The sequence below is a fragment of the Odontesthes bonariensis genome, chromosome 11 (assembly GCF_027942865.1).
Source record: "Odontesthes bonariensis isolate fOdoBon6 chromosome 11, fOdoBon6.hap1, whole genome shotgun sequence".
NCBI classification, from domain to species: domain Eukaryota; kingdom Metazoa; phylum Chordata; class Actinopteri; order Atheriniformes; family Atherinopsidae; genus Odontesthes; species Odontesthes bonariensis.
Genome location: NC_134516.1, coordinates 9,802,359 through 9,819,344, shown reverse-complemented (window position 1 = coordinate 9,819,344; position 16,986 = coordinate 9,802,359). Strand labels below are relative to the sequence as shown.

General features: G+C 37.7%; 1 protein-coding gene across 1 annotated transcript; it reads right to left on the bottom strand.

Annotated features, from left to right (window-relative positions):
- Positions 1–1,793: 1,793 nt before the first annotated feature.
- Positions 1,794–16,563, bottom strand: ankrd10a (ankyrin repeat domain 10a). Its single transcript, XM_075477449.1, has 6 exons — positions 16,170–16,563; positions 14,777–14,929; positions 14,008–14,099; positions 5,699–5,904; positions 4,256–4,324; positions 1,794–3,970 (listed from the first exon to the last, which is right to left on the bottom strand). The coding sequence occupies exons 1-6, from the start codon at positions 16,365–16,367 to the stop codon at positions 3,612–3,614; spliced, it is 1,077 nt and encodes a 358-aa protein (XP_075333564.1). The 5' UTR covers positions 16,368–16,563; the 3' UTR covers positions 1,794–3,611.
- Between the last annotated feature and the right edge of the window lie 423 nt (positions 16,564–16,986).

Genomic DNA, 16,986 nt, shown 5'->3' with positions numbered 1-16,986 from the left:
TGCCTTTTTTTTTTTTTTTTTTTTGAGCATTAAAACAAAATTTAAGATTAAAAATGAAGCCTTTTTTTTTAATTTTTTTTTTTTTTTACACTATTATTATTTCTTGAAGGTTAGCAGCTGCAGACTAATTTGCTCACTCACCTGGATGGGTTTTCAAAACTAACTTTTCACTTTTGATCTCTTCGTTAAACAAATGAATATTGCAGTTGGGATTGGAAGGTTTACAAAAAGTGCCGCCTCGTCTCTCCCTGTAGTAGTATATTTGATGCACATGGTGTCATTTTCCTGGCAGGAGAGTTTTATTTAGCAAAAAGGTGCATCGGGTTAGGAAAATAATCTCTTTGAAAAGAAATAAAAAAAATGAGAGAACATGCTAAAAGTTTGAATTCTTAATTTGTAAAGTAAACTTTAAGTGAAAGTTTTGGCGTGTAGCAGCTACTGATGGACCTTTTTAGTGAGATGTGTCACACACATGTCGGCGCAGTCATGAGCAGCTCCACATTTCTTAATATCCCGTCGTGAAAATGGGAGATGAGAGTAGCAATTTATTGAAACGTGCAAAGATAAGCAGGAAATATGACAAAAACTAAGTTTGTATAGTTCGAACAGGTTTGAAAGCCAATATTTGCTGTGTGCGCCTATATTCTTCAACACAGCTTAAACTGGCAGACAATTTTTTTTTTTTTGTAATTTTCTTTAAGTAGTAATAGTTCTCCAGGCTTCTTGAAGGACATCCCAAAGCTCTTCTTTGGATGTGGGCTGCCTTTTGTTCTGTTCTCTGCCAACATGATCCCACACTGCTTCAGTAATGTTGAGGTCTGGACTCTATGACCTGTTGCCACTGATTTTCAGTCCACTTTTTGTGCCACTTGGCGTAGCTCAGTCCTTTGTCCCTGTCTGCAGTCCTTAAAAAGGCTTCGTGACAGCCACCCTACCATAGACACCATTTCTTTTTCTTTTTAAACTTTTTATTTACTTACGTGTACAAGGAACATGGGGTCATCATGGGTGATACAGAAAATATTCTTTTACACATTCATACCTATATACACATACATCCTAGCCAAATGTCACACTATTCAAGGTGCATACCCGATCCATTTTTCCCAGCGTGCCATGCAATTCTCCAACTGAAGTCTTAAAACAAAAGTAAGTCTCTCCATACAGTAAATTTCTTGAATGATCCCATGCCACTGGTTCAATGTTGGAGGATCTGGTTGCAACCACCTTCTGGTTATGGCTTTCCTGCCACTTGCCAGAAGAATCTTCAACAGTTACCTGTCCTTATGCCATAGACACCATTTCTGAAAAACTTTGGCCAAACAGTAGATGAATGAAATGAAAGGCCATCTCTCTTCCCATGTCAGGTATTTTCTAGAATTTTTCCTTGAAGAATACCTTACTAATCCCCAAAAAACATAATTTTTTACAGCATATGTGATTAATATTAGTCATTCATTATTTCTTAAAGGACATCACTTTGAAATACTGTTTCTTTTCAGATATGCCAAGGTAATCATCTTGTTTGTTTAAAAAAAAAAAAAAAAGGGGAGAAAACATGTCTTTGTAACAGGCTGCTAGTAACAAAGTGCCTAAAGTTAGGGTTAGGGTTAGGGTTATTTTATTTGTTTCTCTTTATATTATTTTATGTATTTTTAATGCTTCTTGCACTCCCTGCTGCAATGCTTTTATTTTATGTAAAGCACTTTGAACTGTTTGTACATGAAATGTGCTATACAAATAAATTTGATTTTGAAATTTTGATAAAGATTCAATTTAAAATGTCTTCTTTGCTAAGTTGTTTGTGTAGGCACAAGACAACCATTGAGTTTGGTGCCTTTTTAATGCTTAAATGATTCATAGGTCAGTTTGAAGTGGCTTAACAAACAAAAAATACTCCTCTGAACATGGTCAGGCACAAGGCTGGATTGAAAATGACTGAAAAAGCAAAAGCCAATGTCCAAAGAAAAAGTTTGAAAGACTTCCAGAGCGTCTGCAGAACTACCGCTCATTACAAGATTACATGAAAGTCTGGAAAGAAATGAGTGGTGGCTCAAAATGTTTGCAATGACGTGTACCGTTTAAAAAAAAAAAAAAAAAAGTATACTTAGCTGTAGATGAGTATTATGAGTTTCAATGAGAAAATAGGTGTGGATGAGATATTTCCCAATCATACATTGCTTTTAATGGTTAGAACTTCACAATCTCGAGTATCTAAATTATAGTTAAATGTAATATAAAGCTTTTTTTTTTTATTCTAAAGACACTGTTTGAAAAAACGTTCAGAAAAAATCTCCCCAAAACGTAAAATAATGATGAATAAATACTTGTACCATTTCTTTTTGAAAATGTAAAACGTGTTTTATTTATCAAAACCAGGACAAAGTATAAAACTAGCTTCAGAGGCAGTTATCAGCACACGTGCGCAATCCCCTTCTTACAGTTTACAAAATAGGGGACCTCGGGTTTAAGGTGAGAAGAGAGAATAACCAAGAGCCAAATGAGCTTTACAAAAACTACAGTTCTGAGTTCTAAGACATAAATAACAAATTATTTTTCAAATTAGAGGAATGTAGACAAAATGCACAAACTGATCAAATATTCCCTTTGGTAAATTAAGGCTTAAGGTTCTCATTTTCAGTGCGGTCGTTCATCTTGCTGAAGGACAGAAGAGTGGGCCACACTTTCACCCAATAAGTTCCTACACAAAATCATCCAACCGGCTGTGGCAGAAAGGTCCATGTTTTAAACCCAAATGTACGCAGCAAAGGAAACCATGGGACTTGGGGTGTTCAAAGAATGACTTCAGAAAGGTAACCAAACGACACAGGCTTTACAGGAAATGCAGAAAATTAACAATGCATACATTCAGCACCTCATTTTGCAAATTTGCAAATTTACAAATTCCATACCAAAGCTCTTGAATCTGTTTATATATCGACAACTGATCAAAGCTGACGGTCCATAAAAAGAAGACCTCAAATACTATGTTCGAGTACATTGTTGTATTGGAAAACTATTTAAAAATAATTAGAATAATAAAAAAGAAAGAAAAGAAAGATGTTGAGTTCTTGAGAACGAAAGCTCAATGCAATAGCGTCAGTAAAGCTTTGTTTATTTTATTTATCCATTTCCCCTATATAAATCAACATATTCAATTCCCTGGTCATCCATGTCCCCCAGGAGCTCCTATATTCCAGCTCGACAACCACCGCTTTGAACTACGACAATTAGTGTTTAGTATAAACTGCAAACCGTGAAGTTGTTCAAAAGAACAACAATCTTGTTGTCAATTAGGCTGTTTGAGTTTGTCTGGGGACATGATTCTTCATTTGGTCAAGCTAGTCCGTGAGGGAGAATTTAGCTTCAGATTTCTACCTTCCATTCCACAACTGCTGAAGAAGGTCTTTTATTGTGCAGTAAAAGCTATTAAGTGGACTTTGAAGAGTTCTAGGCTTTACTTTTCTTGGATATTTTTACGAGTGACTCCCAGTTTGGCATTAAAAAAAAAAAAATGACTTATTAAAATCTCAGTGATCCTTTTAAGTTTAGAAGAAGCATATGAATGAGATGCTTCCTCTTCTCTTGGACACTGGCCTAAACAGCTATACTTATGAGCCACTGGAGAAGTGGAGGATTCTGCTGCTGCAAACAAGATGGCTGCTGTCGCTCAGCTCTTCCGCTGTGTCTCCAAAACCATGGTAGTGTCCATAATGCAAGAAATCCACACATTCTGCTCCCATTAGCCTCCACCATTCAGGCTGGTGGGACGCAGTGCTGCCGGGACTGCTGGTCTGATGCAGTGAGCCACACATTTCAGCCGAAGTATGCTGAGAAGGCTCCTCTCCTGCATGCTGATTGGCTAGAGAGGAGGGTGGTGAGGCTCGGCTTGTAGGAAGCTCGGTGTTACCCAAGGCATTTGAAGGCTGTGCATGATGATGTCCGCTTAGCACAGCGTTGATGTTGTTTTCTGGTTTAAAAAGAAAAAAAAAGTATAGAATTAACATAGAATTAGGGCTAGAAGGGTAAATTATTATTTTTTTTTTAAATTCCCATAACTTTACAAGTCAGAGTTGTACACACTTTTTGAAAAGTGCACCAAAGAAAGCAAGAGAAGGGGGTGGTTCCTCTAACATCAAAAAGAAAAAAGAAAGTTTGAAGATGTCTTTACAGGCAGATCGGGCCACACTGCTTCTTTTTTGTTTTTGTCTTCAAAAATAAATATGCTACAGTAATAAATAAGCTGAAAACCCACCTGAATTGAGCTCCAGGTTCATGCTCTCCACGTCCTCACCTGAGCTACTCTGCATCTGCCCCAACACAGCTGGACACAGTGAGAACAATGAATAAAGTCCATAGGTAAACATCATAAAGCTTTCAGCAGCTGTGTGGCTTTACATGGTTTTATACTTCAGAATGTTCTTAAATATTATTATGTTATTAAAGTATAATAAAAAGGTGTGTTGCATAGGTAAGTGGGTTCAGTGTTAACCCAGTGTCCATCATCGGCTGAGGATTTGTGCACCATCAGACTTAAAGACTGAGCAACACTCACTTTTCCTGTGTTTTACTAAGGATGCCATTTTAATAAGCCTCTAGCATGAAACAACCACAAGTTTTTTTTTTTTACTGAACATTTGAAACATGCAATTCGCTGTTTTCTTTCTTTTTTTTATGCTTGTAATGTTTATGTGATGTTGAAAACATGCTCATGATGATCATGTCCACCTTTTCCTTGCCATGCATCGAGTCAGTTAACGATTCAATCACAGACAACAGTATAAAGATATACGGTTTCATTGTAGATTTATGTTTTTACTGCCAGCTAATATTCGGCCTGGTCTCTCCTCAAGGTTTCTTTTTGATGTTTACCTTTCTGGAGTAAACTTTTGGCTTGTATCTAACATGGAATGCAAAACAACTCTGAAAGTTGTACTCTGCAACAGCACGAAACCGCATACTTCTCCTACTAACTTTCACTTTTTTTAAGTTCCCGGATGCATACTAGATTCTCCGAAATGTTGGGTATGCATTATGAGGTTACTACTCATACTCAAACTACCCAAGATGCAACGTAACGTGACGTCGCCGATCCTCATTTCCTGTCTAAACGGCAGTTTCAAGCTAGCTACAACGAGGGTAGGTTCACTTCCTGTTTTCAAAACAAAAGCACCAATTGTATCGGAACGGCTTTCCCTATGATAAAAGGCAACGGGTATTTTATTTTGTGAAAATAACCTGAAGTGCGTTGCTCACTGCGGCTAGCTTTAGTAGCGCCGAATTCGTCGGAACAAAATTGTAAATAGCCGGTATTTTGTCAGGTTTTCAACACGTTGGGGAACTAAACGACTACTTTCTCACCTGAAAATGTTTCAAATGTTGCTAAAGTTTACAGTTTAGAGCTTAAGCGAAATCAGGTGATTTCGGCTCGGGCAGGAGCGAAATGCATTGTGGGTAAACGCTCTGCATACTGTCTGATCGATGAGTATGCAAGTATGTAGTATGTAGTATGCGGTTTCAAACACAGCCTGTCTCTAATCCAGTAATAAATATATTCAGATTTATTTTTTATTTTTTTCATACATCATTACTTGATTTTGAAAGTGATGAAGATTTCTTAGAAATAGAACTATTAAGATCCAGTAAAGGGGACTTTGTCACAGTGCAATAATAAAAATAGCCTATAGACATTTCTTACCATCAGCTCTCCTGGCTTTTTTCATGTGACGAGCCTCAGTGGCAGTCAGCTGCCTCTTCCTGCTGTCTCCTCTTTGCACACAATTCACATGGAGTTCACTGAGCTGTTGCAGGTGTGTCCTAGCATTGGAGATGAAGCAGAAACAGTCGTGGAAGCCGTGAACATTGGCCAGGTCCGCTGCTGTCTGCCCACTGGAATTCCTTAAACTGAACAATCAGGAAAACGAGTTAAACTACTTAATTTGAAACATTTTCTAACAATCTGACTGCATCCTGCACTCATCAATTAATGGTTATGACCAAAGATGAATCTGACAGTCTTTATTATTGCAGGAAGAGATCATTTTGACCAGCTCATCAATTCTTTTCAATCTTATTGTGAGGCTGGTATCTATTTATGTACAAAAGTGGTGACTGACAGTGGCCATATTGGATGTAACATTTTAAACTAGATTAGAATTTACATTTCACATGTGTTACACAGGCAAAAGTTAAAGCTACAAACCTTACTGTGTTACAAGTCAAGTCCACTATAAAGGACGGAGTCCTGTATACTGAGATAGCACATGCAAAAATTGCTTTAAGTCATTTGTATAACATGAAATCTCCTAAACAAATCCCTAAAGAATCAGACTCATAATTTATCTTCTAGTAAAATGAAAAAGATACATAATGTTTTAACATAGTATTCTGGTCTAGAAACAAGAGCTATGGAACTTAGAATTTAAATCTTAACTCAAGTGACAAGTCTTACAGAGAGTCAAAGTTTTATAACTCATATTAGGGGTCATTTGTTTCAATTAAAGATAAGCTAATCTATAAATCACAGTCATGTGAAAAATAAAGTCCACCCTCCCTCAGCTCAAATGCATCTTGTATCAGGATATGGTAAAAACACATCTGGTCCTTATCAGGTCTTAAAATAGGTAAATACAACCGCAGATAAACAGTACTTTTCTTTTTTTCTTTTAACAAAAAAGAACTAAGCTAAAATCCAAAAGCAGTGTGTGAATTAATTGATGATTATGGGCATCCGTTTAAGGACAACCCTCTTTTTTTTAATATATCTTTTGGGGATTTTTTTAAGCCTTTAATGGACAGGATAGTTGAAGGGAGAGACAGGAAGCAGGGGACATAGAGAGGGGGAAAGACATGCAGTAAAGGGCCGCCCGATGCAGGACTCGAACCGGGGCTGAATGCAGCGAGGACTGTAGCTTCTATACATGGGGCGAACGTAACAGTTTGGTGAACGTTGGCGTCATTCGGACGCTATTTAGATCACTCGAGATCCGCGTATATCCATATAACGGGAGTGAACGGGGCATAGACAATACAGCCTCTAAAGAAGGCATTATCTGTCTTTATTTCACCAACACTTTAAGACGAATGAATGAATGAACGCGTACTATTGCACTGTTAGTTTAGAGCTGCCGTGTTGTTGTTATCGGGGGCTTTCTACACACGCGTCTACTGGGATGATGTCATCGACGTGCGCCACTGCAGCACAGCTCATTCACTCCGTGCTCTGTGACGGCCGGCTATCTTTACAGAGTTTGCTACTGTAAAGATGCTGCTGCAGCACTAACAGTGCAATAGTACGCGTTCGTTCACTCATTCGTCTTAATTGGTGCAAGAACATTTTCGTATTCTTATTTTAAATTTCTCACTTTTTTCGTATGGTGTCGTATGAACAAGCCACGTCAGATTCAACAAACGCTCTTAACTTTGGAAAAAGTTTGTAAACGACCTGCGTAAATGATGAATGCCACCCGTGCGTATTTAAGTGCACATGTACGAGGATAGTAAATTGCATACTCCACGCCCAAAATAATACCATATAAGGCTACGCTTCCTCTCTCCTTTGCCAGGAAGTGTTGGGTCATGAGAATGGCTTTTTTTTTTCTTTTTTTTTTAAACGGGACCTGCTCATGGATCTACGGGCGGTCCATGAGGGGGTCTTCCTGGGCTTCCTGTCTGCCTGGGCCCATTCAGGTAGTAGGAAGCCCTCGTTCATGGCAATATTGTGCAAAAAGGCAGCTTCTCTGGGCTATAGAGCAGTTTGCCCCCCGCTGTATCGAGACACACCCACCTGGCCTTCAGCTCAGTGCCCTCCATGACAGCACGGGTGCTTTGATGCGTATATGTATCTATTACAGTCTATTGCTCCGATTATGAAAGTGTCTCTTAATTTGTACTTGTTGGACAGCAGTGTATGGGAATCTGATGTATCATGGGTGATAATCTGATGAGAGCTTTGATGACCAAGGGGAGCGCACGACTCACAGAGGACTGGGACACCCCCGATCTGTCTCTAATCTCCCTCTGAAAGGTTTCAGTGGCCAAAAATCCAAGGGTGGTGAGGACCTGGACGTGTGGTGGAATTGGGTTTGATTGGCGTGTTTCTCTCTGGAGTTGTGGCTCTAGCAAGCTGCATATTTGCAGCAGCACAGTCCTTGGCAATCTATATCGCGATGTCAGCCATTCGTCTGTCTCCGCAGGACATCTACACGGTCTCGGAACACGTGCTGTCTTCCAAGAACCTGACTCGCTAAGGCCGCTAAGGCAACCAAAAGTAGCAAGTCAGCCGCTGGTTACACTTCCCATTGACCTTGTTATATACAGAGTCAAATTAACCTTCAATTTGTGCATAATTTCAGTCAAACAGAATAACGTCAGCATAATTATGGGGTATTTATGTATTTATTTATGATTGCTTCAAAGTAATTAAATTGTCAAGCAAACTTGATTAGAATAACTTTTTTACGTGACTCCTACGACAGCTCTGGATCACTCGTAAATTCAGTTTGTACCTGAAAGAAAACTTAAAATACAAAAAAAATTGCTGAATGCGCAAGTTCTCTTAAATCACTCGTACGCACGACTTAAGTAAAAATCTGTGTGTACGAATGATTGTTGCATGAGACCCATTGTTCATGAAACAGACTGAGCTTCTTTTGATTTCTCACTAAACTTACTATTTTACACCACAGAATAATAAAACAATCAGTTGTGAGTTAAGCATGCAGGCAAAGACATGACTATCATTATGAGTGCTTTCTTAGCATTACAATCAATCACTGTAGGAAATACCTTGCCAGTTTTGCAGGTGCAGAAAGTGTTGGAACAACAGTGAACACTCATTCTCAGAGCTGTGGTGCTTGCAGATGCATGTGTGGCAGACTCTGCAGTGTCAATTTGGATTGCTTCCTCTTTCAGGGATTACTTGAGAAAATCAGGCTCAAATTCAATGGCTGTAAAACATCAGAATGAGTAGTGTGTTTTTCTCTGTCAGCATAGTTTGAAAATATATCTCATAGATCATCGTTTATTTACATAATACAGCACATTAACCAAAGGCAAATCCCATTAAGTTAAAAATGTAACAAGAGCTAGCAACAGTCAAGCAGTAAAATACATATCTCGACTATTGCAGACTGTGATACTGAAGCTGAAAAGCTCATATGTTATGACAGAGATTTCATGTTAAAATCGACCACCACTAATTTGATTTCTCTTGAAGTTAAATTCAGTAACAGCTGGACTGAGGACAAGTTTGAAGTTACTGCAACAACAAGTAATTGTTGAGTAATTGGGGTTGTAGGAAAAAAAAATAAAAATCACAACACTTAAATCTGTGACGAGAGCAACTTTGGTGGGCAAAAATCTCACAGCATCAGAGAGGAAATGTCTTTACAATGGGTGTCTATCAGAGAATTTTGTAACAAAATTTGAAGGATAAGTTAAATTACGTCAATGCCATGTGCCAATAGAACGAAGGGCTGCCACCTAAACTTCACTCTTACGCATATTATGTTGTTGACAGAGCCACAGCTTCAATGCATAAAACACTGGACCATGGTGCCTCTCCGAAAAGGAGGATAATCAGTAAGGAGAGACTCCTTTACCTAATTACTACCTGTGTGTTAAAGCAATCTTCAAGAAAGGTGGAAAGAAAAATAGTGTTCCAGTAATTTAGAAGAATTTCATGTAGTCTGGATTTTTCTTTTTTAAACATAAGAAAGCCCTTTGCAGAGCTAGAACTGATTATCATTAATCATTGAGAGGAGAAAGAAACCTTTGGTGTCTTTTCAGCACCATAGCCAGGCTGACTAAGGGTCCAATTGACAAGTCCATTGTACTTAGGAACCCTTCTAACTCAGTGAAATGACCTAAAAGTATCTGAGCAGCAGCCATGATAAAAGCTGTTCAAATTCGCCAAATGCTAACGAAAGGAGCTGAGATCCTTTTTTTAAGATTCCCTTCGTCATACACCAGACCATCCTGTATTAAAGAAAAGAAATAACTTGCTCAATTATTTTCATCCAGTTGTACCAACACTATCTGTCACTTTAGGGATCCCCCCCCCCCCATTTTCAATTAGGAACCTTGATAATAAAGTAATATTCTACATTATCTTTAATATATGAGAACACCCTTGCGTAACAATGACAAAAAGATAAAAGTATATGCAAAAGACAAAGTACATGAACATCTATAGTTTCAGAGCTGTCGCTTATGTCAAAGTTTATATCTAATCTCATGTGATGATCGATCACAACATTCCATTACAGAGACTTTAACTTTTATTATGATTAAAGGAACTCCATTAGGCTGTTTTAAGTCATAACTATCTGGCAGATTCTAGTTTGTTCATGTAAAATATGAGTCTTCCTCACACATGAAGTTAGTGATGGAGTTCTGCAGGGCTCTGTGCTTGGACCCATTATTTTCCCTTTGTACAGCATGACATAAATTTCAATTGCTGAACAGATGATAATCAGGTATACTTATCCATGAAGCCAGGTGAAACCACTTATTTAGTTAGATTAGAAGCATTAAGACCTGAGTGCCTCAGGAAGACACTGTCTAGCCATATAGTTACTCTAGATTGCATTACCTTGGCTTCCAGTGCTACCATCAGGAACCTTGGAATGATTTTTGTCTAGGATGCACCTTTTGGCTCCCATATGAAACAGGTTTCTGGTAATGCCTTTTTTCACCTTCGTAATATTACGAACAACCTTTCTAATGCTAGAGTAATGCTGAAAAGCATTGTCTAAGCATTTGTTACATTGGACTACTGTAAGTCCATACAAAAATTCTCTGAAATCAGTTGATCTAAAATGCTGCAGCAATGGTTCCATTAAGAGAACAGTAAAGATCATCTTTCTACAATTTTGATTTCTCTTCATTGGCTCCTTGTTAAATCCAGAATAGAATTTTAGATTAATCTTCATGCATAAAGCTCGTAATGGACAAATAATGGACAAATTCCATTATATCTTAACGATCTCATCACTCTATATTTTCCCAGCGGAGGACTTTGTTCGTGCACTGCAGGCTTACTTATGGTTCATAGAGTTTCTAAAAGTAGAATGGGAGGCAAAGACTTCAGTTATCAGACCCTCCCTTTTGGAACCAGCTGCCAGCGTGGATTTGGGAGGCCGACACCCACTCTTTTTTAAGATAAGGCTTAAAACTTTCCTGTTTGATAAAGTTTATAGTTAGGGATGGCCCAGGTGCCCCTGAATGATTCATGAGTTAAGCTGCTGTAGGCCTACACTGCTGGGAGATATCACATTATACAATTAAACTTTTCCTTACTCTGCTCATGTAACTCTAGTTTATGACATCACTGTTGTCCTTTACCTAATTGGCATGGACAGAATTTTGACTGGATTGAATTGTGCATTTAAAGCATCATGAGAACACTTTTGTTGTGAATTGGCCCTATATAAATAAAGTGAATTGAAAAACCATAAACTAAAGTAGTCTGTTGAGCCCAGTTTAGAGCTGACAGCAGGTAATGACAGTTTTTACCTAAAGCTGCGGTAAGCAGGGGGTATAGTTGGGATTTTATTGATATTCCTTAACTGCCCCTGGTTCATTTGTTTTTCTAAAATTTCTCTTCTATAACCGAAAACTGTACAGTCTTATATTTCAAATAAATATTTTCAAATATTCACGGCACAAAGGAAATTACTAGATTAATAACTGCAATTCCTTGCAACAGCAGTTGCTTCATCAATGGAACAGTATCTCCATGCAAACAAAGACATTATTCTTATAATTACAGCTGAATTCAACAGAAAAGGGAAAAACCTGGAACTCATTAAGCATTCACCACTAATTAATTCATCCTCTATTCTACCCTAATAACAAGGCTCGATGCTCAAAGCTGGACAGCTTACAAAGGTACAATAGTTTTATAATGAATAAATAAGACTGCATATTTTTATATACTATATGTGATGGACAAACATACACAAAAAACATCAGCAAATTTTCTAGTTTATCTGTAATACCGTCTGCTTTTTCTGATTTACCATTTTGATGAATTTGAATGTGCTGCATAAGTGAAATCAATGCATGTGCCATATAATTGGTTTTGTATACTGCAGTGCCACATATTACAAAATAGCGGATAACATTTGGAGAGGCAACATTCAAAGTCGCTGGTGTAAAAAATAGCAAAATAGAGCCAAACATTTCTACTTAAAGGAGAAGTTTGTTCCTTTAAAAAAAAGTTACGAGGACCTTAGCCAGAAGCTGAAGCCTTCAATTCTTACTGTTAATCTGTTTATACTGATAGATACATATACAGATTTGCCACTGCTGTTTTTATATATCTTTTAGCTTGTATATATATATATATATATATATATTTTAAATTAATTTTTATTTATTTATTGCTGTTTTGCACCAGGGATAAGAGAGAAACACTTTTTAAATTCTGTGTATGTCCTGCACATATGGCAGCATTGACAATAAAGTTGACTTGACATCAGGGGCTTCTGTTGGCCCCTGATGGAATCTTTTGTATTCAGTTTTTAAAGAAGGTGAGAAAACTGACAACTATCTGATAATTGGGAGTCTGATTGTTATTAATATCAGAATTTAGGTTAAAAATATATAATTAAATAATAATAAATGCTCTGGTCATTTTAATGAGCGAAAAAGATTGACAGTAAAAGTAAACTATTAGTAGTGTAGACTGAAGTTTTCCCAACAGCGCTCCCATGTGGTCATACTTTATGGTGGTAACATGGTGGACACAAGCTCCACTTCATTTACTTATCTTGAGAAATAGCTTTAAATGATTTTAAAAATGCACCAGATTTTAACTTGAACACAATAATTTACCTAAAATAAAAGGAACTGGTTATTAAGCTTTTCAAGAGAAATCAAACTGTAATTAAAAAGAAAATTTCCCATTCACACGACATTATGATAAATGCTTTAGTTCAACAATTTTGTGTCTCCCTTTCGTTTATTTGCATGCAACGGTTTTCTACATGTCCAAATGAAATAAGGTTGTTTCTTTACTCATTAAAACACATGAGGTTCTCAGCTTTTGCAGTGTCAGCACTCTCGCCATCTTGCCATTGCATGTAAACAGCGAATTTTCATCTATGCAACGAGGAAAATAAGACACATGAATAGCATTGAAAACAAACTCACTGTTTAAAATGTGACTCAATTGTATGAATCCTACTCAGTCACCTGGATTTGAGTTATTTTTTTCTGCAAACCTTATGAAACATCAACATCATGGGGTCAACATCTTAAAGGATAAAAGGGAATAATGGCCCACTTACAATTTTTTGGTCTTAGCACGTCTAACTGTGCCAAAAAAGTTTGTTGCAATGAAAACAGTGCCAGACTATAATAACTCTTTGAGGTCCATTACATTGTGCTATGAATCTTTGGATAAGATGTACATGAAAAGTTAAGCCATCGACTAATTTATCGACATCACTGTTCTGTTTATGTGCAGCTAAAACAGATCTATGACTGGAGTGCCGACATTGATCTTTTTAAATGTGCTCTTGAAGGGACTTTTGCCAATTATAAAATACAATTGTGGCTTTATCATTAAGGCAGTCATGTAGATGACAGTTTGTTTATAGGATTATATCATTTATGTATAAAGTTTTCAAGTATGCATGATTGCTCCAGATTTCCAGCTGTGGTGATTAATGTGGACATGTAAAAATCCTACAATAATACTGAAATTACCTTTTTTTTTTTTTTTTGAGTCGAATACTACTTTTTCAACGAATACTATAAGATGATACACACTCCAGGCACAGCCTGTTGTAATCAGACAGATTAGACAGAAGGTGCTGTACCTACATACACTGGAACTGCTCCTTTCCTCGTCTTGTAAAAGTACAGAATACATTCTCTCTACTCTTCACAAAAAAAGTCATTTTTATTTCTTTATTCATTCATCAATACATATAAACCTTGTGAGAGCATCTCACCTAAGTGACACTGCGAAGACAGGACAGAATGCAGAATACTTACTGTGGTTTAGCGCCTGCTATCAGCAGGACCTGGATACACTCCAAGCTACCTGAGCGAGCTGCCTTGTGAATGGGAGCCTCACCAACACAGTCCTGAAAGCAAAATGTTAGACTAAGCATATCTTTGAATGCTCATAATGAAGGCTCATAAACTACCATCTAAACTGTAAAATTAGTTATTTGAATTTACACAGCATTTTCACCGTGGTAGGACAGCATCTATTGAGTGATTTGTTGAAATGACACAGATAATAATCTTATACCACTATCTTTTAATTTATCTGGACTGTTGCTTGTTTTTAAATTCATTTAAATGATTTGATTTGTTTCTCTTTATATTCTTTTATGTATTTTTAATGCTTTTTCCACTCCCTGCTGCAATGCTTTTATTTTATGTAAAGCACTTTGAATTGTTTTGTACACAAAATAGAAATAGAATAGAAAAATACTTTATTCATCCCCCAATGGGGGAAATTCAAATGACTCAAGTAGCTCATTTTTTTTTTTAAATATTTACAATGATTATATTAACATAACAATACTAATACCAATTCTAGTAAAAATACTACTAACTAATTTTAAATGGCTAAAAAAATAAAATCAAAAAAAAAATAAAAAATCAATCAATCAATTTGAGAAGAACTCAGCAAATTTATTTGTATAAATGAAAAATAAATTTGATTTGATATCCGACAGCCTTCTGCTAATCAATTACACCACCATTGGATTAAAATACAACACGTTTAAAATACCATCATTTCCAGACAGACCTGCTTGTTGATGTCAGCTCCAGCCTGAGTCAGCCATACCACACAGTGAGGATGTCCTCCAAATGCAGCAGTGTGTGTCGGTGTCTGGTTGAAGCGGCTGGTCATCGTGTTCACCTCACAACCCATCTGTACCAGGTGTACCAAACACTCGAGCTGTTTGCAGAGTACAAAATACAAGCCAATAATGACCAAACGTCTTCTGAGAGACAATAAAACATCAAACGTTACAATGACGTTATGGGTGTTGTAAATGAATATCACTTGAGCCTCAGCAAGAGGTTACAGTGTGTCACACGACGATCAGGCGCTTACGGAAGCCCAGAGCGGACGTGGTACGTATAAACTTTTTTTGGATGGTTTTTGGAAAACCAATGATCGTTTTCTGGAGATAACGAGTTAATTTACCGATGGTTTTCGAGGCCACTTTTTCTCCCCAGTCCGCCCCTGTTTATATGTGTTTTATGTGTTCGCAATTTGTTTGTCTTGCAGAGATAACTTTCATATCAGCCCGCGTCATTTAAGGAGACGGCTGGCTCGACTGCAGCTCAACAGGCGTTTACACCTAAAGTGATCCGGCTGATATGGTCAACTTCATCAGTGACCAGCTGAGGGGACCAGGCCGTCTCCATGGTTACCGAATGATGCACGAGAGGTGCCGTTATCGTTTTCTCGAGATACCGAGATAGATAACTCGTTATCTCGAGAAAACTAAATGCTTGTCACACCAGCGGGATTTGCTTTGAGCATTTTCACAAATAGAATTGTTACATAAACGCTCCACATTCCATGTTTGATTCATAGGCTACTTTATTCATTTAGTTTTCAATGAAAGGGGGGTAAACATGGGTACACCTTTGCCAGAAATACACATAAACACATATAAACAGGGGCGGACTGGGGAGGAAAAGTGGCCTCGAAAACCATCGGTAAATTATCTCGTTATCTCGAGAAAACCATCAAAAAATAGTTTGAACGTACCGCGTCCGCTCTGGGCTTCCGTAGGCCCTAATATCAGATGGGATGAACTTTAAAACAAACACGAGCTTTTCCTGTTTTCCATTTGGCGCCCAAATTACAATTGGCTGTACTGTAACCAATGAAAACGCGTCAACCCGCTGCTTTTTTTTTTTCTCATAATAAAACTTTATTGCACAGTGGCAAACAGACGAAACGCCACTTAGAAAGAAACACGGTGCGTTGTTCATATTAAATAACAACATGAAATGGTTCATTCAAGACGTGTCACTGTACTTGTACTTTTCAAACGAGTTAGCTGGGCCCTCTAATGCTATATTGTTGCTAAAATCTGCAGGACAAATGTCTTCTTAAATGTCAAAATATCCGTTTTTCTTTAGCTAGGCTTTCTTTACTCTGATAGGTAACACGGTCCTACCTGTCCGTAGTGAGCAGCCCAGTGTAATGGGGTCCATCCATAACAGGAGTCCTCAGTGGTCAGAGGACCCTGGTTTGACAGTTGCTGTGACAGTGAGACCAAAGCGCTAACGTCTCCATCCCGACAGGCGCGGTGGACGGGAAACTGTCTGAAAAACACTTCATCACTAGAGAAGTCGGGTTCTAATCCAACAGACATAAGATAACTGTTGAAGTGACGGACAGCAATGTTTCTCTGCCAGACTTCTGGGGTCTCAAATTAAGTTCAAACACAAAGGAATATAATGCAGCATTCAAGAAGGCTGGGAACTCGGAATTTCAAAACTCCGAACAGAAGACATTGCCACGAGAAAGTCGAATTTCCTTGTCGGCAACTCGAGAAAAGTTTCTCACATCCGAATTTTATATCATTCCGACAAAAAGAAGCTTACACAGCAAACGTAATGTTTTGGTCGGCTTCTTTTTTTTTTAAATCCAATGAAACAGACAGAATGCTGCAACGTATTTTTGTTAATTTGTTTCTAATACTGTAATACTGTTTCTAATAACTACATAACTGTTATGAAGTGTTATTTGCTAACAGCGAGGTTTCATAGCAAACCTGAATCCACTCCGTGCATGTGAAAAACAGCATTTTGGAAGCCAGAAATGAACGTGATTTAGAATTCCACATTCTTATCCGAAACGCCCCGAATGCAACATAAGCCTCCCTGCACGTACAGAAAATCATAAAAACCCGGACTGGAGTCTACGGAAGCCCAGAGCGGACGTGGTACGTATAAACTTCTCTTTTTTCGAGATAACGAGTTAATTTACCG